Source organism: Strongylocentrotus purpuratus, unplaced genomic scaffold (genome assembly GCF_000002235.5).
Source record: "Strongylocentrotus purpuratus isolate Spur 01 unplaced genomic scaffold, Spur_5.0 spur5_scaffold_15, whole genome shotgun sequence".
In the NCBI taxonomy this organism is placed as follows: domain Eukaryota; kingdom Metazoa; phylum Echinodermata; class Echinoidea; order Camarodonta; family Strongylocentrotidae; genus Strongylocentrotus; species Strongylocentrotus purpuratus.
This window is the reverse complement of record NW_022145600.1, coordinates 26,981,491-27,007,007: the sequence shown is the minus strand read 5'-3', so window position 1 is coordinate 27,007,007 and position 25,517 is coordinate 26,981,491. Positions and strand designations below refer to the sequence as shown.

The 25,517-nt window shown below is 38.1% G+C and overlaps 1 protein-coding gene across 1 annotated transcript in view; it reads left to right on the top strand.

Annotated features, from left to right (window-relative positions):
* Positions 1-4,308: 4,308 nt before the first annotated feature.
* LOC762521 (adhesion G protein-coupled receptor A3) overlaps positions 4,309-25,517 on the top strand; it is a 34,230-nt gene continuing 13,021 nt past the window's right edge. Inside the window, exons 1-8 of the mRNA XM_030986023.1 lie at positions 4,309-4,484; positions 19,778-19,849; positions 20,805-20,876; positions 22,701-22,870; positions 23,361-23,447; positions 23,500-23,578; positions 23,732-23,999; positions 25,104-25,263. Of these exons, the coding sequence (XP_030841883.1) occupies positions 4,309-4,484; positions 19,778-19,849; positions 20,805-20,876; positions 22,701-22,870; positions 23,361-23,447; positions 23,500-23,578; positions 23,732-23,999; positions 25,104-25,263 (1,084 nt within the window). The remainder of the gene's footprint in view (positions 4,485-19,777; positions 19,850-20,804; positions 20,877-22,700; positions 22,871-23,360; positions 23,448-23,499; positions 23,579-23,731; positions 24,000-25,103; positions 25,264-25,517) is intronic.

The following is a 25,517-nucleotide window of genomic DNA, read 5'->3' as shown; positions in this document are numbered from 1 at the left end:
ACGTCCCGGACCGTCCCAGACCATCCCGGACCCCATCCGGGTTGATCCGGGATTCGGTCCGTGTTGACACCGTGTTGGGACCGGGGTGGTCCTGGATGGTCCTGGATGGTCCTGGATGGTCCTGGATGGTCCTGGGCGGTCAATAACTCACTCCCGGACTGCCACGGATCAACACGGACCGCCCCGGCGCCACTACGGATGACCCCGGACCCAGCACGGTGGCTACACGGATCACCCCGGATCAAACTTTTGTCCCGGACCGTCCCGGACCACCCCGGCAGTTTTTGACCGTCAAAAACATCCGGGGTCGACTCCCGGACCGCCCAGGACCATCCAGGACCATCCAGGACCATCCAGGACCACCCCGGTGCCAACACGGTGTCAACACGGACCGAATCCCGGATCACCCCGGATGGGGTCCGGGATGGTCCGGCACGGTCCGGGACGTATATGGGACTGTAGCTTTATACCTGTAAGGGGGCCATCTTAAAACAGAAAAAAGCACATTTAAGCTTGGTTTTTCTAAAATATGCTTCCTTAAATGGCATGAACTTGATTAAGATTTCAAACATGTTAAACATATATACCAAATTGTATGGTCAGTTTGTAAGCACAAAGCCTACCCTAATCATTTGATAATCATAGCAACAACTTGAACAAAACCTGCTAATTGTTTAAAAAAGAGTCCCTTTTAGACAACCACTATGCCTAGATCTATCTTGATCAATCATCTTCATAGAATATTTTGCATGTATACATCACAGTGTGCTCTGTGACTGGGGATGATAGTACACCAACCTTGTTATCGGTGAGAGAGATATGGATCCATCCCCCTTTCACTTGTAAAAAGAGATTCAAGCTTGAATACCTAATATCTATCTCCTAGCGATTCGTCCATTTCCGCATCAAAACACCATAAGGCGCTGGGATTGTCCTGTCGTAATGTCATCCTTTACTCTGCAAGATGATGAAGTTCTTTACTACCAGTATGTAAGATGAAAATCGACAGTGAGGGAGGGGGGGGGGCACAACAAGCCCATGTTCCCATTTTAAAATCAAGTGCACAAGAGGAAATGTGCCCATCTTCAAATATTTAACCCAAAAGGTACCTTAAAACTCTTAATACCTTTCTGGGGATTTTCAACAACAAAAAATTCCCCAAAAGGGATGGATAGTTCCCTTTCTGTATTCAAAAATAACTTTTGTAAACTGTTTAATATATTTCAATCATGTTTGTGGTTCCCTTCTTACTACTAAGAATTTTCACATGGCAGTGTAACTGTGATGGGAGGAGCCCCCAATTTTAATTTGCACCAAATCAGAGACTATTAAATTTGAAAGCCAAAAGAACATTTACTCACATCATTTTACATAGAGTTCATGCCCTTTTGGTTCTTACAGGCCTGATAATTATCTGATTTAAATTGGTTTCCAGATTTTTTTTTGTATTACCCGATTTTATTCTCCCCCCTCCCCCCCCCCCCCCAGATTTTATCACTATTTTGCCGTATTTGTTCCCAATTTTCTTACTCAAAAGGGGGGAAATGTTGTTAAATACCACCCCCCCCCTGAATCCTCTTCTCTCTTTTTTTACTCCAGAGGGGCGTGGTTGAGGGCAAACAAAAATTGTGCTCACTATCACCCCCGTTCTTAGCAGACCATCTTTTTAACCCCTTGCCTCCTGGAACTTCATGGCTCCTGTATAAAAGCCTATGGGAACGAGAGAACTCAGCAGTCATTGGGTTAAGCCCGAAGTCCCTTATGATATTGAGATAAGGGATTTGTGCTAATGACGGTGATGGCATTCAGAGAGTGATGAATGCGCTAATTAATATCTCGTCCCAATATTTATCATTGCCCAGGATTGATGTATATAACCTGGTGTTAGCTTTTTGAATAATCCAGATTGTTGACCTTTAAAGGGAGAGCTTAGTGATGAATGGCCTTTCACAGACCCAAAGGCTATAGATTATAAAGCCTGCCATAAATGTTAAGCCGGACTATGATTTAATATACATACAGATATCTTGTTATTTTCTTCCTGAATCCCTAATGTTCATTTTTAATATCCTTTTTGTTATATTGATCCAAAGAGAGAAATTGTTACTTTTAGACATTTTTAAAAGTTGAGGCAGAGCATTGAATTGTTAAAATGAGTATTCTCTTATACTCTTTTCACACTTGTTTTGCTTAACCCCGTACTTTGCTTAGCCCCGTACTATCCTTAACCCCGGACTATTTTTTTTTGGCTTTTCACACATGCTGCTTTTAGTCCCGTACTAGCGCCTATTCCGGAATAAGAAAAGTCACGCTGTTCTCACTGCAATTCTGGCCAGCTGCGATACGCTCCATTGCGTAGTACCGGACTATTTTTCGTTTCTGTTCTCATTCATTTGCTTGGCACCGCAATTGCGGGGTTAGCAGGAGTTAGCACCACAATTGCGGAGTTTAGCCCACTTTGGTAAAAGCCAGTCTGAACAGAAAGTGGAATAGGCTTAACCCTGTACTATAGGTGGGGCTAAGACCCCCCCTTAACCCAAACTATAGTACGGGGTTAAGCAAAATATTGCCAGTGTGAAAACAGTTTTAATAGTGACATACATGTAGGCCACATGAGGGGGTAGGGGTGTGAGGGGCAGGACCTACTCAAAGTTTTAGCAATCAGTTGAAATTTAATTTGGTCGCCGTGCAAGCATTTCAGAGCATCCAATTTGATTAAAATATAAGTGAGTGAAAGAGTAGAGTATTCCAGGGAAGAAAATATGATTTTCTGTGTGTTTAACAAAGAATCCAGTACAGAAATTATTGCAATTTCGGTCCTGTATGATTATCACTCTACTGATTTATGATCTGACAGGAATTTGACGAATAGAAAGAGATCAAACAAGATTTTGATGATGCTCCAAAACAAGAGGATGTTAGATTTCCTACATGTAAGCATGGACCTACTGATGTAAGCTTGCTTTGCAGAAGGATGTGACTGTGTAGCTTCTTCCTTGCACTAAAATTATCCCAATCAGATGTTCGACAGGAATGCGTATGATGTTTACAGTTTGAGATGTAAACAACCATGATGGTATGTGAAGTGGACATAGCACCAGGCTACAGTACACAGAGAGACCCTGCAAAAAATGCTGCCCCATTCGCACAAGGAGAAAGTTGTACAAAAGTTGAATAGAGAAACGTGTAAAGAATCGTTATAATAATTGCGATTTAGCAAAAGGGGCGTTCACACGTGAAAGAAAATTTTACAATGAAACTTGTGTTGAAGAGATCAGTTGATGTTATGTATGGTTTCAGTCAGCTAGCCAATCATCAGTGCCTTCAGTTATACAGGGTTTATATAATACAACATTCATACTAGAAGTGAACCTTGATTCTCTAGGATCAAATCTCCATTTTTACCATACTGTTGATGCTTTATTAATATGGGACATTGAGACTAAAGATAAATTAAAATAAGAATATTGTTTTGTGCCTTGCTAAATGATTTTCGTAGAGTTATACAACGACTTTTGCTAGGCTGAACTGGGGTACATCTCATATGCTTCCCTGCTGTAGATTGTATCTAACCCGATTTCTGGATCCCCGCATTGCTAATGACGCCTTGGTATCTGGCGCATCTCGACTATGCCGTTCATAGAGAATGCAATATGACAGCCAGTAACCATAAAACATGGGTGTACTGTCCCTTAGCCAGATGGGCAGATGGGCAGATGTCCGTGCTAGACTCGGTCATCTGGTTTTACTGGATAATGAGACGATGTCATGGTCAGCTAGAAGGGGCAAGGTCATGAGGGGAAATCTTTTCATTAATCATTTAATTGAGGTTGTGAAATCCATATGTGTATGTAGGCGTATGCTGCCCAACTGCAGATGTGTGTTGTTGTGTTCATTTTGTCACCTATCTAGCTGCCCCCTCCCTCACCTCAATAACCAAGCATTGTTGCCTGTGTTTCCAACATTTTCATATGCATGATACAAGTAAATCTTAGAAGGAGGAGGAGGGAGAGAAGGAGAGCAGTGATGGTGATGATGAGGAGGAGGAAGAAGATATATATATAGGGAAGGAGAGAGAGGGAGAGAGAAAGAGAGAGAGAGAGAGAGAAACATGGATAAGACTAGCAAGAACATGTATTGTCATTATTTGGTGCTGACATTTCAAGAACCTTCCTATTGCCGTTGCATTTCATTTGAAAATGACATAGTGCCTAATAGAAAGAAGAAAAAAGTGTTAATGTACATGTATATGTGGGTAGATGCAATACAACAAAAAAGCATATTACACTTAACAGAAGAAAGTGAGAAATGAAAACATTAATTCAGAATAGTCATTCATGTGTAGTGGATATTGCAAATATCAGTTTATTTATAGCCTTCGTTTTTTCTTTTGGTGTCCTTTCTCAATGCAGGAACCTGAGCAGGAATTCTATCAGCTACATCGAACCCAGAGCGTTTGAAGGCTTGACAAGTCTCACTGTCTTGTAAGTATTCCCATTTTATTAGTGAGAAGGTCGTTACTGCTATTCACAATACATATCTTGAACGACCTTCTTGCCTTCTCGAGAAGGTTGCTGATGAAAGGAACAGTTAAAAAAATACTAGAATGTGCAGGCCAGCAAGATGGATGCATTTTTGTGGGGAAGAAAATTCATGAATTGACCATAAATTAATTGATTCTTAAAGGCATCGTTTAACAATGTTAAATTTAAGATGCATGGCCCTACGTGTTATCAGCGACTGTGATATGGTGTAATATTGAAGCCCTAAAAAAATTGCACTTCAAAGTGATCATGAAGTGCCTCAAAAAAGTAAAAATCTTTGAGTGACCAGTTTTACCTGACTCATTTTCCCCAATAGGTTGTAGTGTTATAAAAACCGTTAGGAAAACAAATTTTTATTTCTAATTCCAATCATAATTATCTTGATATAATCAGACAGATGATCGGCTGGTAAAAGGTTCTTGACTTACCTAAAAGGTTTATAATTATCATTTCAGCATGAGCTAAATCCAGGATTTTGTTTCAGAATCTGAGATAAAGTTAGCCAATCGCTTTAGGACTATTCTTAAAATATGAACAATAGGGCAGAGCCAAAATTATAGAAATCACTAAGGTATTGGTAGAGGCAAATTGGCAACAAAGATGCATTCCTCCAGTATCACGATTACTATGAGATTAAAGGAGTTTGATTTGCTGATGAAAGGAACTGTTATGAGTCATAGTCCAAGATGCGTCATCCAAATGAAATGTCAGTCTAGTGAAAAGTTGATCTCTCTTTAATGTCGTCTTCGGGGTTTGTCGTAACCACTTCTTTCCCAAGTCAAATTAGCAACTCATTTTCTTCTCGGATGTTCTCCATGATGGGAGGTGTAGTGAAAGATAGTTAGAAAATTAATTATGAACGAGGTGAGATTAAAAATGGGATAGGTGATACATTCTAAAAACTCCATTTAAAATGGCTGAGGAGTGACAGTGTGAAATGTTGTATCTCATTCTTTATATTGCTGTAATAGATACTACATGGGTAAAGGGTGTATCCAGCATGTTCAAAATGTCAAATGTATCGTTTTGAAAATGTTTGCACTCTTGCCCCATTTGAATGGTAATACTTCACTTTTTCCAGTCTTCAAACACCTTCTGAAATAAATAGTTTATTGCCATCTACATTTAACTTCTTTTCTTACCTTTGTGGTAGATCAATCAACATGGATTGTTAATTTATTGCATTAGATGGTAGTATTTCTGTGGTTTTTAATTTAGAATTGGTGGCTTTGTGGAAAATGCTGATATTTTGGTATCAGGTACAGATATCTGTGACGATAATTGAATTATGTTTTGTCAGTTTTAGCCACTATATATGTTACAAACTACAATGCTTGCCAGATTCATTATATCAATAATTACTATATACAATATATGTATATATCTCCATATACTTGCCCAACTGATAGCATTTTTTAATGGTATTCTGGACGACCAATCAAGTTCATTTATAGGACCCTTTTATAGGCTACTTAAATTTTTACACAGGGACTGTTCCCTATGGACCACCTTCAAGTTCTAGGAATACCTCAAATAGCTTGTATTCTTAAGGGAATGTAATAAAGAAGGTTAGGGCTGCATGGGAGGGAGGGAGTCCATTCATCTTTCTGGGAATGGAAACACGGCCCAAGTCGTCGTCGCTATCTCCTCAAGAGAAGCAATTTGTCTAGGGAGCTGGGGGATCATCTCCAGGAATTAGCCATCTTCCCTTGATGAGGGGAACCCTTCCTTGATGAGCCTGCGAGGGCGCTATGCCGGAGTCACAGGTCGTTGATCTGACTGATGAGTGTCTTCTCTCTGCCTCATCAAACATCACCAATAAAAACTTAATTACATGTCATTTCCAAATGCAAGCCCTATTAAGATAAAGAACCTTGGAGGATGCTTGTATAGAGCGGCGATACGGTGACAGAAAGCGGCAAGACGAGACAGAAGAGCGGCAAGATTAGACCAACAAAAAGAAGGCTATTGTTGGATGTCACAGAAGATCAATTTTGCGTTGTATTGTATCTGTCACCTTGCTTTGGTTGTACAAAGGAGTGTTTGGTTACGTTTGGCATGTTCTTGTAGTATGCAATGAATTGTCAGAAGTTGCGCTTTCATGCAGAGAGACAAAAGGAAAGAAAGAGAGAGTATAGAGGTATAAAGGGAGAGAAGAAGGGTGGGGGGGGGGGGAATGGAGTGACTAAGATTAAGGCTTACAAAGAAACTGACAAAGAAAGAGAGAATGAGAAAGAGAGACAGTTAATGGGGAAATTCAGATTAGATACAAAGCAAGAGATGAAGGTTCTTATAGAAATCGGGAAAGAGTGAGAGAAACCTAGAATGAGAAAGAGAAATGTAGAAAGAGAGAAGATTTTAAAGATATATACCGGTAGTGGTAAAATTGCGGTTCAAGGGTATTGGGTACAAATATCCTTTCAATATTGTTTAAATACTGCCTTCAAAGGTTTAGATGGCAATACTTCAACCTAAATTCGCAAAAACAGCAGAAACATATGCCCTAATATTCAATGTTGAAGTGCATTCGCGATATCTATCCAGGTCGGATCAATATGATAATTTACCAGATATATCAATTAGTAGGCGGTTTCCCTCCAAATTTTTTATCATCACATATTAGTCAAAACATATTCTTTCATATGATTGGTAATAAGAGCTTCCATTTCATTTTTTGAGAGGGGGCGTTTCTAAAACTGGTCTATACCTTTAAAGGAGTGATGGAGAGGAAAGTCAAAGCATGGAATATGAGGCAGATGATGGAAAGAACGTGAGAGTAAAGGAATGAAATGAGATGGATGGCATGCATTTAGAGGTCAGTGAACATCCTAATGGCTTCATTCATTGTGATAAGTGGTGACAGGACAAGCAAATTCTACATTACTTGCTTCTTTCCTGACGAGTTCCTCCCGAGTATCTCGGAATGCGAGCCCGCTACTGTGGAAGTAATCGAGATAAAAGGAATTAGGGCTTGAAATGCAAGTTCATTTGATGTTAATGAGAGGATAGGTAATGTATCCCAGGGGAATTCTTTATGCGAAAAATCAATTAGGATTAACGGATGGTTTCTGTGCCATTGGTGATGATGCGCATGGGGGTGAAGAACCTCATTTTTAATTTTCATTGATAGGTTTGTAGAAATTGATTGTTCTTCTTTTAGGTAAATGAAATTAAGCAAGATTATATTCGTGATGAATGAGACATTCTGATTAGTCAGAGCATAGTGTGTCATATGCTTGAGGTCGGACCCATCAATGAGAAGGGGAGGGTGAGAGGGAGGGTGGGAGAAAGATGATGAGAGGTGGAGAGAGAGATAGAGAGAGACGGTGAGAGAGAGAGGGTGGGAGAGAGTGAGAGAGAGAGGGAGGGATGGAGTGAGTGAGTGAGTGAGTGAGTGAGTGAGTGAATGAGTGAGTGAGTGAGTGTGTGAGAGAGAGTGAGTGAGTGAGTGAGTGAGTGAGTGAGTGTGAGAGAGAGAGAGTGAGTGAGTGAGTGAGTGAGTGAGTGAGTGTGAGAGAGAGAGAGTGAGTGAGTGAGTGAGTGAGTGAGTGAGTGAGTGAGTGTGAGAGAGAGAGAGTGAGTGAGTGAGTGAGTGAGTGAGTGTGAGAGAGAGAGTGAGTGAGTGAGTGAGTGTGAGAGAGAGAGAGAGTGAGTGAGTGAGTGAGTGAGTGAGTGAGTGTGAGAGAGAGAGAGTGAGTGAGTGAGTGAGTGAGTGAGTGAGTGAGTGTGAGAGAGAGAGAGTGAGTGAGTGAGTGAGTGAGTGAGTGAGTGTGTGTGAGAGAGAGAGAGTGAGTGAGTGAGTGAGTGAGTGAGTGAGTGAGTGAGTGTGAGAGAGAGAGTGAGTGAGTGAGTGAGTAAGTGAGTGTGAGTGAGTGTGAGTGAGTGAGTGGGAGAGAAAGAAAAGAGATTCACAGATACAGAAAAAGAGATATAGGGAAAGAGAAGGGGAGGTGGGGTGGGGGGGGGGGGGGCGGGGTAGAATGATAGATTTAGATGAAGCTATACAAGTTGTGGGATATTACCTTTGAAGTATGAGTAGTATTCTGTGAAAATTCAACGAGGATCAGAGAGAAATGATAGTATAAAGAAGAGAGAAATAAAAATATAGAATATGAAAATTCAGAATGGCCATCTTAAAAAACATCTCAGAGAATGTTTTAACATCTACTGCTGATGAGCATTTTCCTTTTGTTCTTTCATTGATACTCCAGCCTATATATGCATGATGAAATACATGTGTAGATGAGATTTTCTACATGCATATCATTGGCTGCCAGCAAGAAGGCCATTACTCCCATGCACGATGCGTACATGTGACTCGTGACAGCCTTCTTTCGGGCAGCCAGCCATAATGCTCGTATATGATAAGAAGGTACTTGACAGCAGATCAGAGAATTCTATTCTTACTTACATGGGGGAGGTCAGAAAAAGTAGGGCATGGTATCTCACTTTAGAGAGTGATTTGTTATTTGTTTGTCAGAAGAGCATACATGTAACATCATCAATCCAAAAACAAGTATTTTAAACTATTTTCTATTCTCTTTTCAAAATGATGCGCATGTATGTTATGTACAATAGCTTCTTTGAAAACTACCAAAGCTATACAAGAAAGGGGATTTAAAGAGCTGTGTCCATATTTTTTCTCTATTTTCCCTTTTCTACTTTTTTCAAAAAACTTTGGGAAAGGCAGCATCTCTTTGTTTTTCTTTAAATGTTATTATCAGTCAAAATTAAAAAGTACAAGTATCATCTCTTGTTGTTTATTATAGCAATGCACTGTTATGGTATGACCACTGGTAGGTTTTTAAAGAATAAAAGCTACATGTAATTCACTTGTACAGTTTTCTCACAGTATTGTTTCGGTGCCTTAAGTTCATTAAGGGAATCGGATCTCACTCCACTCCAGTGATATGCATCACTATAATCAATATCTCCATCATGCCTGAAGGTCCGTCGCGGACAAGGCCACATAAAAAAAATACTGTATTTTTATGTTTGGAGGGAGAGAAACCCCGACCAGAAACTCTAGTGGACGCTTAATTGGTTTTGCACCATCCCGATGGGAAGGGTAGCAGTGCATAACGCATTGGAGCGGATCTAGCATCGATGCGACTGACTTTACCAATTCAATGTTACGTGTGTGTTGTGTGTGTTTGAGTGGAGCGTCGGAATCGGGCACTCGGCTCCTGATGTATGCGCACATGAAGATTAATGAAGTGAGTCATCGTCATGGCGATAGGGGAGTGGGAGATAGAGGGGGGTGAATAGCTTGTTAGAGGAAGAGGCAGTATTGTTGTTGACGGAAAGGGACTTCCTTATAGAAGATGCTCAGGTGATTTAGACTCACTTGGTTAAGTGATTCAAGAGGGGAGAGGTGAGGATAGAGTAGGGCGCTATTCAAGGGGCACTCTGCATGTGCTGCGAATGGGACAATTTTCTGTAGCTCCAAAGGAAATCTTCATTTCAATGTTCTCACTAGCTCATTCGTCTTACGAAACGAATTATAACCTCTCATTTCTTCAAAATGTAGGGTCTGTTTTTATTTCAGTGTACTCTCTATAACACCAAATAACAATTGTTCATATTTTGTATATATTATATCACATTGTTCATTCCATGAACATCTGGGTAAAAGAATCTGGAAAAAGAAGAAAACAACCTACTTGAAATATTGAAATTCAGATTGCATGTATATGTGTACCTTTTCAGAACTCTTCCCCTTTGTAGATGGATTGTAGGGAATTATTTCTTTAAACAAAATATATTTTTCCATTAGGAAATTTTATTCAGATGAAACTCATTAGTATATAATACAATTCCTCTCTTTGCAAGTGATACAACAATAATGTTGATAAATCATGTTTTGAAGAAGGATTTATATTCGGAGAGTGCATGGTTTGATACATTCCTTTCTTGTGTATACAAAGACATGCATATATTGTGGCTGGATAGTGGAATATAATTTGACAACTGTAGCTTGTAAGCAGACGTCCCTTCACGGAGGATCCCAAATAATTCAAATCATTCAATTTGCTGGCCCGAGTGACGTCAGCCAAAAATTAGAGCTCTATCACAAATGACAAATTCGCTTACGAAGTAGAGATGACTTTTAATATCTCTATTTTAGTTGATTCTGGCTGCTACCTTGAATAAGTATACCTATGTTCTTATTTGGGCTTCACCAAATGACCAGACTTTAACCATCGACCATGCTTTAACCTTAACTTGTAGGCAAGTACCATTGTTTTAGATGCCGCAGAGTACCATTGTTTTAGATGCCGCAGTTGACCTGATTGGCAAAAGATATTCTAGTGTTTTTGTGCAGCATTTATAAGCAGGATAGCGTAAATAAAGTAGTAGTAGTAGTAGACTTTATTGGATAACTTGTTTAGCACAGGGCTAATCTGCCACAAGGTCCATTAGTTATTCATTCAGAGTGAATTAATTTCTTCATTCTTTAAACGACAATGAAAGTTTAGTAGATTCCATAGACTGATTTATTTTTAGTTTTAAAAATGTATTTATTTATGTATTAATCTAACTTAAATCATTTTATTTTATTGTATTAAAATCTGTTTTATTGCTTAGCAGTTAGCAGCCATGACGTTTGAGCATACATGCATATCTTTGGTTTATAACCTTGGTCTCAATATTTTTAATAAAAGAACTCTCTGTTGAAATTATTTCTCATATCCTCCGATAACCGAGCCAAAATGAATAAAATTGAATTGCTCTTGTGATGACCTTGTAAATAGGATGAATACGTATACTGTACTGCTCTAATTGCATATATGCGCAGTGAGATAATGTATCAAAGAAATATTGGAATGTTCCTGTCCTGTACTTTAAAAAAAATAGGGTTTGAAATTTAAACTAATTGTCACCAAGGATTTTTTGTTGTTGACTTAAAGTCAATGGCCTTTACATTTAATATAACATGGGGAGTGATATATATATATTATATACTTTTTCCAATGACAATACAAACTGGTATACCAACGCCTAATTAAATATTAATTATTCCTCATGTGGAATTCATTTTGCCTATTGCGAAAACAAAGTGGTTAGGAAAACTAGAGTATCATCTGCTGAGAGTCAGAAGGACATTAGCTTTTATCCTTCTACTTAGCCCTTCTGGCTTTTACCAGACAATAAACATGTCTGTTTTGGCGCTAAAAGGGCACTACCGTATTTGCCGGCATAAAGGCCGCAGTATTTTTGGGAGAGAAAATATCAAAAAGTCGGGGTACGACCTTTGCGGCGAAAGGGTAAAAAAAAATTAAAAATTGCAAGTCAAAACCAGGAAAGACAGCACGAATTGTACATATGGGACAACAATGAAAGGTGATGGACATTTCTAGAATAACTGTCTAGAATAACACATGTCTTACCGACAATTATGTGTAATATTTTTTAAATGAAGGGCAAAGTTTTGTCAATCTCGTAAATAAAATTCATAACTTACCAACCAAACTCTACTGGTAGATCTAGATTTAAGTTTTTGACATAGCTAACGCAACCTCAATCCAGAAAGGCGCAAGGGAAAGCATCAGAGTCCGGATAGCCGAGCCGTCTAAGGTGGTGGTTACGGGTCCCAATCTTCATTTGTACGCAATAGTTCGAATCCCGCCTTCGACAAAAGTTTTTTTTCCCTGTAAGTCATATATTTTCACACACTAACACACAGTTTGCTGCCCTTTTGGCTCTAAGCAGACGATATGTTGCAAGTAGGGAAATGCTTTAGAATGATTGAGTAAATTTTAACATTTACCACAAAATCAATAACGATATAGCATTCTAATGGAATCTTGCCCACAAGTGTGATTTACCATATGGGATATGACTACTATCACCGCTGTTGCCATGGTATTGTATTATCAACCCTCAAGAATATACAAGATGGAAATAGGGTGGGGGCGTAGGAGAGAAGCGGGGTGTACATACATGTGCATGTACTCTAGGTAAGGTTCAAGAATAGATTCCTTTGTTCAAGGTATTCTTTTGCGGCAAGTGATGACAACCCATGGTTCATGGAGCACATTGTGATCGCGGCTTGCGCAGTAGAAAAAATGATAGAAAAGTGGGAAATGAAATGAATCGGTTGGTTGGATGACAATAGGCAAGACAAGCTCGGCCTTGCTGGAGGAAATGTCAACAGTCAATGAATTTCAATCACTGGAAATGTCACAGACGTTGGTGATCTTCAAGCTAGGGGTTTTAACCCTTTCGTGCCCCTGCGTCTAGAGGGGTTGATATTGAAAATTCAAGAGGAATGAATGTGATGTGCTTTACCATTTCTTTGAAGAAAAAAAAGAAAATGCTCTAATTGACCCATGCACTGTGTTTAAGAAGACTTGTTCTAGAATGCATTTTCATTTATGGAAATAACCTGAAACAATCAGGACTACACTGTATTCATCAGAGGATAAGTGAAGGAAAAAGTACATGAAAAGAAAGGAAAATCCATGCGCATGATTCCCTTTTGTATTCAGTTTCTCAATTTGAATAGAAATTAGAAAATGTTTCAAGAACACTGTAGAGACACTCTTCTGTTTATTAGGTATTTTCTTAATTTATGTTTATTTCTTATATCTCAATGATGAATACTTTCAATACAAATCTAATTTAATTCTACTAAAAATGAACTCATTAGGTCTCTAATTGGTGTCTGCATTTTCCTGAGATCATCAACATAAAATTAGAACCGTAAATGTTTTATTTGGTAGCAATAAGTTGATTGTTTGTGGTCTACTTGCGACAATTGCAGGAATGGTTCGCTGGACTAATTGAATATCCATGATACGAGGTCTCGTGTGGCAGACGACTCTCTAATTGCCACGTATTTCATGCCAGGTACACCTCGCCCGTCAATATTAATTCCATGGTAAATGGGTAGTGGGGTTAATTTGTTATTGATGAGTTTAAGTGAGTGTTGTGCTGCATCGTATTGGATAGCATCGCTTATGACCATGGTTATGAATATAATATGACCTTTGTTGTATGTAGAGGTAAGAATGTCAAACATATCATAGACAATACAGTTATTATGATACTCTATTATTTGGTTATACCTTATTATTTGTGAGGGCACATTTAAAGATAAAGACTACTTATGGTCATGCGATTGCATTGTGAAAGAAACGTTGTGGAATCGATCAGAAAAGGTTGATGATGTAGCTGCTAGTATTGGTGTGTACTGCAAGGTTCTGGAATCATCAAAATGATAACAAATTTGGCCCAGTCTTGGTAAAGTTACAAGCACTGTACACAGAAATATGTATATGGGACTATGTGACACGTGCGCGATATTTATCAGGTCCAAATAGATATAATAATTTACCAAATATATCAATTAGTAGGCTGTTTCTTGGCAAACTTTGTATCATCACGTATTAGTCAAAACATATTCTTTCACATGATTGGTAATAAGAGCATCCATTTCATTCTTTGAGAGGGGAGCGTTTCCAAAACTGGTCTTTACCTTTAACAATGTTATTGAAATTGCTATGTTTAGTATCTTGTATACTTAAAATAAAAATATTGCCAGATATCGTGAGGAAGATTCCATGACATTTGCTCCGGCGACAATTGCTCCGCTGTAAATTTCATACACTAATCGAATGGCTAACTTCAACCCTAGATTCAACACTATACCCTACCCTAAACCTAACCCTAAACCTAACATAAAACCCTATTGAAACCCTAACCCTAACCCTACATCTTAGACGAAATAAAGCCCGGAGCAAATGTCGTGTCACCCGTGAGGAATCAAGGATATTTTGAGAGTTTATTATGAGAGGGAGAGAAAAGATTGAGATAGGATGCCAGAAAAGATGAAGCTAAGAAAGAAAATAAAGGAGAAACAAGTAGAAGATGAAAATTAAAAAAAGGATAAGAACAAATAGGTAAATGGGAAGGAAAATAATAGGAAGAGGAGATAAAAGAAAGATGATAGGATGGAACAAGAGGAAGACAATGAAGGAGAGACAATTAGTAGATGAAAATTAAAAAAAGAAGAAGAAAGTTCACGAGAAAGGAGATAAAAAGGAGAAGGTAAACGGGAAGGGAAATAAAAGGAAGAGGAGATTAAAAAAAAGAAGATAATAGGACGGAACAAGAGAGGGATAGGAAAAGGATTAGATACACCATGTACATGTAGCTTGGTCGATCAGTAGACCTACATATTTAAGTGCAGAAATGAGGTGAAACCGAGAAGAATAGTCAACAATAAAAAACTGAAGTGAGACCTGTACTCTCTGTATCACATATCACCAGTTGAGATGACTGGGCCCATGTGTAACTGTACGAAGGCGGACAAGCGAGGGCAGGAAGACAAATATGCCCCCTAGCCATCTAATCAGAAAGGAAAGCTGTTGATAATGAGAAAATCAAATTTGCTCAGTGAATCACACTACTCGCAGAGATCCAACGCTCAAGAAGGATAAAATGAAATCATATTCCTCAAACCCCTCCCGCATGCGAGATCGTTTACGGGCATAAAGGAAAGTAAAGATGCTAGGTGCAGCCTTTAATCATGGCGGATTTACAAATGATTTGATAAATTTATAGTAGACTATTTTATCGTTACTTTCTTAGAAGTGTGCCTTGTGGAGAAATATGAGAAATGATAATGTGTTAAAGCATCTACAGTTACGTTTCACTAACTGGTATGGGGACAACATTTTTGCCATGATCTAGATAATTTTGTTTGATGGTTACTCATCCATTAGAAATGATCTTCCCTTGCCTTCCCCACCTTGGAAAGTGAGATACATTTAGGAAGAAAGATAAGGGTTATCCTCTTTGGTCAAACATAAGTGTCTTGGACTTAGTTTTGAAAATTGAAACATTTTGAAACTATAAGGCCCACATACCAGATACCTTCATAGCAGCAATCCCTTTTGAAACTGATTATTTATAATGCAATAATAAATAAGGGTTATTACATGTAGGTTTGTCTAAATGAGGAGGATGCTTGAGAGAGTGGAGAGAGGGAGTGTCATCATGGCGCGAAAGTCAGTAACCCTTCGTAAAAGGAAAAATGCTGATTTTAATGAAGGATCACAATGGCAATGTCTACACGTACATATGAACAAAAAGGTGTTTTTTCCACTGATTTGTTGAAAAGCTATAATGTGATGTAAAGCGCGGTTCTTCAATTTATTCTGTTCAATAGAAAAATTTTGGGTACTACAAAATCATATAATACATGTAGCAATACAGACACACAATTAATTTCCTCTTGCTCTGAATATAGTAAATTGCAATGATGAGCAGAAAGTCAAAATCAGAAAATGGAAACGGGAGCTAAAGGGAATCAGACAAATTCTTTGTTTTTTTATGAAATTCATCCTATATGTATATATTTCATTTTTTATCATGTTTGTCACTTCAGTTCCACTTATCTGTCCTACTTTGTATATCAGCAATATTAGAGCAGAAGATTTGTCATGAAAGCCTGACATATATTTTATATTTAATTCCATCGTTGGGTAAACAAACAAAATTGCAGCTCATGCATAGAAGTTTATTCTATGATATTACTTTAGATCAAGATATAATCCATTTCTCTGATTGATCTGAAAACAAAATCACAATTTCGATATTAATTCAATTGAAAATTAATTTTGATGGAGACTGGGAAATAAAGATCATAAGTGGGTTCAGCATGGTACCCCATGAGGGTTGATGCAGCATCCAGAATAAATTGATAAATGCTCTTTTTTTTATTTCATCTACTTCTCTCATTTTTCGTGAGATTCCATCTTTGATTAAGAATGATATGATTGAGAAGAAGTCATTTTGGGGGGCAGAGTAAATAAGAAGGCAATTTATGAAATGAATTCTGTGTCAGCAGCCAGCCAACTCGGTGACAGCCAAACTCTTTCCAATTTGATTCCCCTGATCAATACTCCAACTCTCAACGGCACGCTGTTATTCTTGCAATTCCACGCGATCGCTCTCATTGACGGAAGGAAGGCAGCTGGAACGAACGTGGCTGCCTAGCTGTATCCAGGTTGACTACCCTGCATGAGACTTATGAATTAATTAATGAATTCTCAAACCAATTTGATAGGGTAGGGTGATGTATAGGCATGAATCTGAAATACCTGACATCACTTTCAAAATCATGGCTCACCTTTATTATTCTTTTTTACAAATCAGGAAAAATACCCATCCCTTCCCTTGGGCAAGGGTAGAGAGCAAAAGTTGTGTTTGGTCATTAATTGCCATTCGATGTAGCTCTTTTTTTTGGGGGGGGGGGGGGGGGGGGGGGGGGGTCCTATTGAATGAAAAGAAGAAAAGTCTGGGTCATTTATTGATGATGGATATGTTCATTGACTCCATGCAACAGATGATTTTGTAGCTTGATTGCACAGAAAGCTGATGATGGAAAATGGTAGATAGTGAGAGGGAGAGAGAAAGGGATAGAGAGAGGGACAGGGACAGATAGACAGAGACAGATAGACAGAGACAGATCGACAGAGACAGAGAGAGAGATGAGGAACAGAGGGAAAAATTTTGCTGTCACATGAATACTTCAGTGATTTTCCTAGAATTGGGAATTGTAATCTCAAGGCAGATGAATGGATTTGTATGCTATAACATACTTCAACATTTTCTGGTAGTGATGAATAGAGTTATCATTAGCCTGATGGATATTTTCTAATCAATTTGTTCAGTTCAGTAAAATAAGTTAACAAAGAAACAAACAAACACAGAGATACATGCACTTTATGTGTTTGTGTATTTGAGAATGTGGAGAGTGAAAGTGTGGCATATGGAGATGAAAGGCAGGAATATCAAACTCATTGAATATAAATTCTACAAGCCGGAGATGGATAGATTGTAGAGAAGATTGTATACAAGATTGTAGGGCAACCAACAACAAAAAAAAAAAAAAAAAAAATCATCAACAGTTTATTATAGAAATTACTCAGGATTCAAATCAAATAAGTATTCTGATAGAGAGCTTACAAGCTTACAATAGGTCATGGTCGAGTATGCAAGTTGAAATGGATTTAATAAAGGATATAAAGATTTTGCTATCTCATTTATTAAAAAGACACTCTGTCTATTAAGTATTGATTCAGCCCCCACCATGGGGCACACTCTTAGTACAATTGGCACCAGAAATGCTATCAAATAACTTTTAGGAAAGTATAAAGTTGAAGAGAATCACAGAAAAGAAGGACAAATTAGGAAAGAAGAAATGTAGATACACTATCTTAGGTAGTTACAGTAGGTTTCTGCACAGAAATATTCTGTGTCTTATTATTCATGTTGTATGATTCATACTTTCTCTGTTAAGGGTCCCCATAAAGAAAAAAAATTGTCCGTCCCCATGCCCTCAATAATGCTGGGGTCCCTGATGAAATAAGAATAATTTTAAATCAAACAAATTTCAAGCAGCTGCCAAATAGAGAGAAGAATTACATGATCGAAAAGAATTCAACAAAAACAAAGTCATATGCTTCAATTTGTTTGAGACTTCCACTCTCAGTCAGAGAATAATGGATTGGGTAATGAAACTTGATTTTTTTTCCCAAAGTCATGCTTTCTGAAATCACATAAAAGCAGTCAAGATCTCAGTCAAGTTTAAAGAAAAAGTTGAGTTCTGGTCATGCGATTGCATTGTGAAAGAAACGGTGTGGAATAGATCAGAAAAGGTTGATCATCTAGCATATAAGTATTGGTGTGTACTGCAAGGTTCTGGAATCATCTAAATGATGATGAAATTTGGCCCAGTCTTGGTAAAGTTATAAGCGCTGTACACAAAAATATGTATATGGGACTACACGAACATGTGGCATAAAAATCCGGCCCAATTTTGAACGCTACATGGCATATTTAGAATATTAAGGCATTTGAAGAGCCATGCTTTACAGGGAACATTTTTTATCTGAAGTTCTTCCACACTTGCATAATAACAATAATAACGCTCACAAATTATTTTTCACCTCTTCTCAGATCTCTACCTTTTCTGTAAGTGACGTTAGAGCTCTTCAGCTTTAAATACACCGAATGATATGTCATTAGATCTTGGAAGTGGGAAAAAACAGCATCTATGAATAGATTCATTACTTAAATAAGTAGTCGACTCTAAAATCACCAAGAATATACCATGTTTGTGTAATACCTACATGTACATGTGGTGACATATTAAATACTCCCCCTTATCTTTCTCTGGGAGAAATCATTGAACATGGAACTTTTTAATATCAGTATGTCACAGTACAAGATGTATTTCTTGATTTACAAGCAGATAAAACTCAAGTTTGTCAATTTAAAACCATCATAAAATCTCTCATGAGCTCATATCTGACAGAAACTCATTGCAATACAAGCATAGGATGAAGTAGGTAGAAATACAGATGTCGTAAATGCTACAATGTTTTTAACATCTTCAAATGAGAGATTACAAAAAACAAACTATTTATTAAAAAAATATAATTGTCACAACATCCATCATCCACCCAATGTTAGATTGATTATTGAATAAATAATATAAAAATGTGTACAAGCCTACAAAATCTGCCAAATGAATTTGATAGAAATATAAAACATGAGGGATGAGTACAGCTGGTCTATTTGAACTTGATGTATTAGATTGTCATATATATATATGAAATTGTTATTTTCTAATGTGAAGTTGTAATGCCTCGGGTTATATCAGTGCTATAATATGATTTTAATCAACTACATGATCGATGAAGAGTTGAGATGAATTGCTCATGATTCTTCTTCTCCTCATTCTTCTTCTTCTTCTTCTTCTTCTTGTTCTCCTCCTCCTACTCCTCCTTCTTCTTTGTTTTCTTGTTCTTGTTCTTTTCCTCCTCCTTCCTTTTCTTCTGCTTGTACTTCTTCTTCTTCTCCTCCTCCTCCTTCTTCTTCTTTGTTTTCTTGTTCTTCTTGTTCTTGTTCTTCCCTTTCTCCTTCTCTTTCTCCTTCTCTTTCTCTTTCTCTTTCTCTTTCTCTTTCTCATTCTCTTTCTCTTTCTCTTTCTCTTTCTCTTTCTCTTTCTCTTTCTCTTCCCTTTTTCTTCTCTTTCTCCTTCTCCTTCTATTTCTCCTTCTCCTCTTTCTCCCTCTCCTTCTCGTCCTCCTCGTCATCCCTCTCCTCTTTCTTCTCTACTCAGAACTTAATATGACTATTTATAGTGAAAACATGTGCTCATATTAAAACCAATTTTATAATGTGAATATTTTTCTCATTTTGTTTGTATCTTACAGAGACCTGTCAAACAACATGCTTGGTAGTGTGAATAACACCATGTTCATTGGACTATCATCACTGGAAGAACTGTAAGTAAACCCATTCCATCCTAGCCCCATTCACACCAAGGCTGTAAACTGCTCCAATAAGTTACCTCGCAGTGAGCCTTTTTGATTGGCCTTTTTTGGATTTTCCTTACAGGGACTGCCATACCTGCCAACCCTCCCGAATAATCCGGAATATCCTGTTTTTCTGGATTTTTAGGACCCCAAAATGCGGGAGATCCCGGATTTTCAAAATTTCGTGTTTTTTTTTTGTTGCTTAAGCCAAATTAAGCCTGTTTTATCATATGCCGCAATGTGAGAGTTCACGTATTGCGTGCGTTGAAGGGCTGCATGATTGAGCAGCGAATTTGTATTTGCTTTTTTGCACAGATTTACCGCGTATTGCCAGTTACACTGCCGCTGCATGTGCGAACGCCTGTTGAGGGTACAGATTTCTTATTTTCGAAGACATACCGTGCTAAAAATTCTTAATTCTCATTTTCAAATGTTGACAGGTATGGACTGCTGGTATGACCAGCTATCCACATTTATCTCTTGATAACCTAAAGTGGCTATTGTTAGCAATTTCACAATATTACCAAAAAAGTTGATGGTAACAATCCCTTCTTAATAAAGAGTGCTGTCTCAATTTGTTTATAAATCTTGTGAAGAATAAAATTCATTGTTTTATATTTACATATTAATTCCTTAATTACATTGTTTATATGTTTTGATAACACTTCTATACATTTATTTGGTAAATTATTTCTACTACTGTCTGATTGTTATGTAATGCTTTGTGTTTGTATTTGTATTTGAAATCCAACCTTATTGTTGCAAAAAATAAAAAATAAGACATATTTCTTGCTAATTACTTTTCTTCTATACCCCTAACTTAAGGGAGTTTCTACCATGTTTTAAGTGTAATTCTAAAAACGAGTATTGTTTTTAAAATTGTTGTGCAGTCAGCTTATGATTCTTAATGTGTTTTCCCTTCCAGGATTTTTTCTCACAACCAGATATCAACCATCTCACAAGCGACCTTTGACAGGCTCACCATGCTCAGGAGACTGTAAGTTTTAAAAAAATCTTCTTTCCATTTTTTTGTAAAATATAAAATGAATGAATTCCCATAAAATCTAATAACCATGTGTTGAAGATGCTCTTCTTTGTAGCTATGATATCCTTTAAATTCCTCACTTTTTGTGATAGGTGTTCATTGCATTTCCAAATATCCCAAATTCTCTTTTGAAAATTGTAAATAAATATCTTTTTTCAAATTCGTCATCCTATCCTATCCTAATCATACAAAGAGCAATATCTATCTAAGCATTGACGAATATATAAATAATTTCTGGTTATTCATCTCAGTTTTATACTTGGATGAATAACCAGAAATTTGATATCCATGTATTAAAGATACTCTTCTCTGTTCCTATGATTTAAGTTCAACCCGACTGTGGTTGTTCAAACAAATCTGTTGTCTTTTATCATCTTCCTATCATAATTAGACAAATGAGAAACAAATTCTCTGGAGGCATTATTAAATGGGAAGGGTATGAAGCTGGGGTGAATAACCATTATTTTGATATCCATCCATTGAAGATGCTCTCCTTTTTCTGTAACTTTAGGCCTGTCCTCATCAGCTCGAGATTGCCAAATATCCCGCTATTTCAACTATCCCAATCCCAAATTATCCAGTTAGTTTGCATCTTCATCAGCCCGAAGTTGCAATTAGCGGGATATTTTGTCGGGATAATCATCCCAAGATATCTTGGTATAGTTTGCAAAATATCCAACTATTTGGCAAAATATCCCGCTATTTGTCCGTTGCGTCTTGCACTATGCATGAAGGCTGAGCAAAATATCTTGAGCTAATTTCTCAAGGTCGAGTTTCAAGTTTTGAGGTCGAATCTCGAGCTGATAAAGATGTGATTTGTAACTTTGGGATTATTTCCCAAATCAGAAAGAGCGAGCTATTTGGCAATCTCGAGCTGATGAAGACACGCCTTTTGATTTCCTTCAAACTTGGTATTGTTGTGCTAGTCGTAACATCCCCAGATTCCCATGGGCAGATTCCTTTCCAGTGATGTTATGACCTTTATGAGACTAATTGCCCTCGTAAACCTCGGTACTCTGGCAAAAAAGTTTATTTTCATGCCATTTGTAATCAAAGCAATTATTTTGCCCTTCAGCTAAAGGAGTTAGTGTCTGTTCACACAATGATTTTCTGCAGCTGTTGCACAATGTTCACTTTTACGCTTTATCGAAATGTCATATTTGAGTTTTATGGTAACATAACATGTTGGCTTGTATTGATTATTTCTTACAAACATTTCAAGGCAAATGTCTACAATAATATAGCGTCAAATGTATGTAGGCCCGTAGTTCTAATTTTAATTACAATTGTATAGGATTAAGGGGTAGTAAAATCCATGTCAAAGTTATAGTTCAAGTGGATATGGCTCAGCATGTACAACCTTTGACCTTGCCCATTGTATGCAAGAGCATTTGATAAAAATATCACATTGAAATGTCGATTTCATGATTAATAACGATAATATTATTGGATACTTCTATAGTGCACCTATCCATGTGCAGTTAATTGAACAATTATTTATGAACTTTAAAGGTATACATAGAAATAAAATGAATATTAAAGCCCCACTGCACTACTTATAGCTACTTACGCCCTCTATATAGCAAATAATGCTTAAGCGGTGACCATTGGTCCCCCATACTCCCCTTTCTTCTCATGTTAATTGAGAGCTGATTTGATGAGATAACCACCTGTCAGTGACCATGCAGGGAGGTATAATCCCTCCTGGCCAAACTAGTTCAGATAGGCTTTAAAACTAAATTCTGATGAGTGACGTCATCTTTTATTTTCTTACAGTGAGTTTGCGTCAGAGTATCTGGTCTGCGACTGTAAGTTGGACTGGATCGTGAAGTGGAAGCGAAATCGAACTCCGAAGGTCAAGATCTCGGACAGTACGACCTGTGCAGTGCCAGAGTCTCTGGCAGGTAATCAGGTCAGCAGTCTGAAGAAAGCCCAGCTCAACTGTGGTAAGTCATTAATGTTATTAAGATAGGATTAGTATGATAGGCATAATGATGAAAAGAGCATCAGAGCAACATCAGCAATGCCAGTAACAACAACAGCAACAACACAGTAACAACAACAGCAACAATCACTTAAATCCTAAATTCCTCAACTGTCTTTTCTGCGTGCAGTGGTCAGACTTCACTCCTGCATGTGACAAGATTCAAAGTCCTACAGGACTGTTGATATATGTTGTCTTAATTTGTCTGAGTTCTTGTCTGTTGCAATGGTCAGACTCCCCATTCCAGATGTTGAGATTTAAAGTCCCAAAGGACTGGTGATATTTAAAAAATTTAATTACATTACTTTCCTTTTCTATTCCAATCGTCAAGCTCTCCTACAGATACCAAGGTTTAAAATCCTACAGGACAGTCCATGCATCGCTGTAGGCAGTCATGTGTCCTGATCAATAGTTCTTGAATCCTGTACTGTCTTTTCTCTTTCAATGGCCAGACTTTCCCCTGCAGATGTCACGCTTTGAGATCCGTCCCAGCAGCGACCAGGTGGTCTTCAAAGGAGACCTTGTAGACAGTCCTGTGTCCTGATCAATTCTCTTGATTCCTCTTCTGTCTTTTTCCCTTTCAACGGTCAGACTTTCCCCTGCAGATGTCACGCTTTGAGATCCGTCCCAGCAGAGACCAGGTGGTCTTCAAAGGAGACCCTGAAGACAGGCATGTGTCCTGATCAATAATCTTGAATCCTCTTCTGTCTTTTCTCTTCCAACGGTCAGACTTTTCCCTGCAGATGTCACACTTTGAGATCCGTCCCAGCAGCGACCAGGTGGTCTTCAAAGGAGACCCTATAGACAGTCATGTGTCCTGATCAATTCTCTTGATTCCTCTACTCTCTTTTCTCTTCCAACGGTCAGACTTTCCCCTGCAGATGTCACGCTTTGAGATCCGTCCCAGCAGCGACCAGGTGGTCTTCAAAGGAGACCCTATATCCCTGGAGTGCATCGCTACCTACCTGGATGAGACCCAGCAGATGGTGTGGCTCAGGAACAAGAAGATCCTTGAGAGCAACGCCTCTGCCGGGATCACCATCGAAACACACATCATGGAGGAAGAGGCACTCATGACCAGCACCCTAACCGTAAGTCATAGAGAAGAAAAAAAATCAAGATCGATAGATCTGGGGGTGTTTCACAAAACTCATCATCGGTGACAAATGACAGTTTTTTGTCGTAAGCTAGTGAAATTCTTGCTTCTGATTGGTTATCAGCAGATTTGTCACTGATTTTTATCACATTTTTATTGCTTTGATTGCAATACAGCTTGGGCAAGCGAAAGCTACATGTAAAACTAAAAATGGACTAAAAATGAAGCATGGGTCTTAGAGGAACAGGCACCAATGAGCAGTGCCCTGAGTTACAGTAATGAAAAAGTGCTTAGGTATCGATAGACGTTTAGCTCTTAAAAAAGCTGAAGAGACCCCAATAAGAGCTCCAAACAGATGTAGTGGAATTTTACACTCCAATCTACTTTTTGTCCGCCATACCTTGGGGCTTTGGTATTAAATTACAACTATTTTTTTGTGTAGCCATGTATTTTTTATTCAGTCTATGGAGTTATGAACTGTGCATCTTTTTTATTTTTTTAAAAGATTTTGGAGGGGTAAAAGTTTTCCAGTAGTGTATTTAAGAGTGAAATTGTAATTGTAATAGTACATGTATATGAATATTGCTATTTGCACAAGCTATTGAAAGCTTCACATGCCATGTTTGGGCAGAATTATAGTATAGTATTAATGACTGCTTTGAGAGAAATAGTTATTTTTATACGCTCAAGGGAAGGTTAGAATTGTGCTATTGCCCGAGGCGTGCCGAATTTGGAATTTGGATTTGGAATTTTACTGGGAATTTTACAGGAATAGTTAAAGTTTATGAATGCAATTTTGACCAATCAGATGGCTGGATTTCTTAAGTGAGGTATATAATAAATACGAATGGTGGATAACCATGTAGTGCCTGTGTCCTTTATGCTTTACTGTCATAACTGAGTGGCTAATTGTATAGTGCTGGGTAGACAGTGGCAAACATGGATTCACGTTTTGCCAGAAGACGTTAGAGTCAGGCGTGGATTTGAACCCTTAACTTTTTGATTGAAAGTCAAGTGAATGAATATCACAACACCTCCATAAGGTAGATCATAGATGGTATAATATTAAAGACTCGTCAACTTTCGCTTTAATAATCAGATTCAACAGATAACTCAAAGCACCGGTCTGTGGAAGATGGAGTGCCAGGTGATGACTGGTAGCGGGCGGGGCAATACCAATGTCATGATGGATCTGTATGTGTTTGGTAACATCAATCAGTCTCACAACTGCCAGGAAGAAGTCACTACTAACAATAAAGGTAAGATGATGATCGGAAGGAGGAAGACGAGGAATGGAGGATGAGGAGGAGGAAAATGATGAGGAGAATGAGGAGGAGAATGATGATGAGGAGTAGGAGGAGAATGATGTTGATGATAGGGGTGATGATGATTATGATGATGACGATGAGGATGTTGATGATGACGATGGTGATGAGGAGGAGTAAGAGGAGTAGGATGAGGATGTTGATAATAGTGGTATTTATGATGATGATGATGAAAATGATGATGGTGA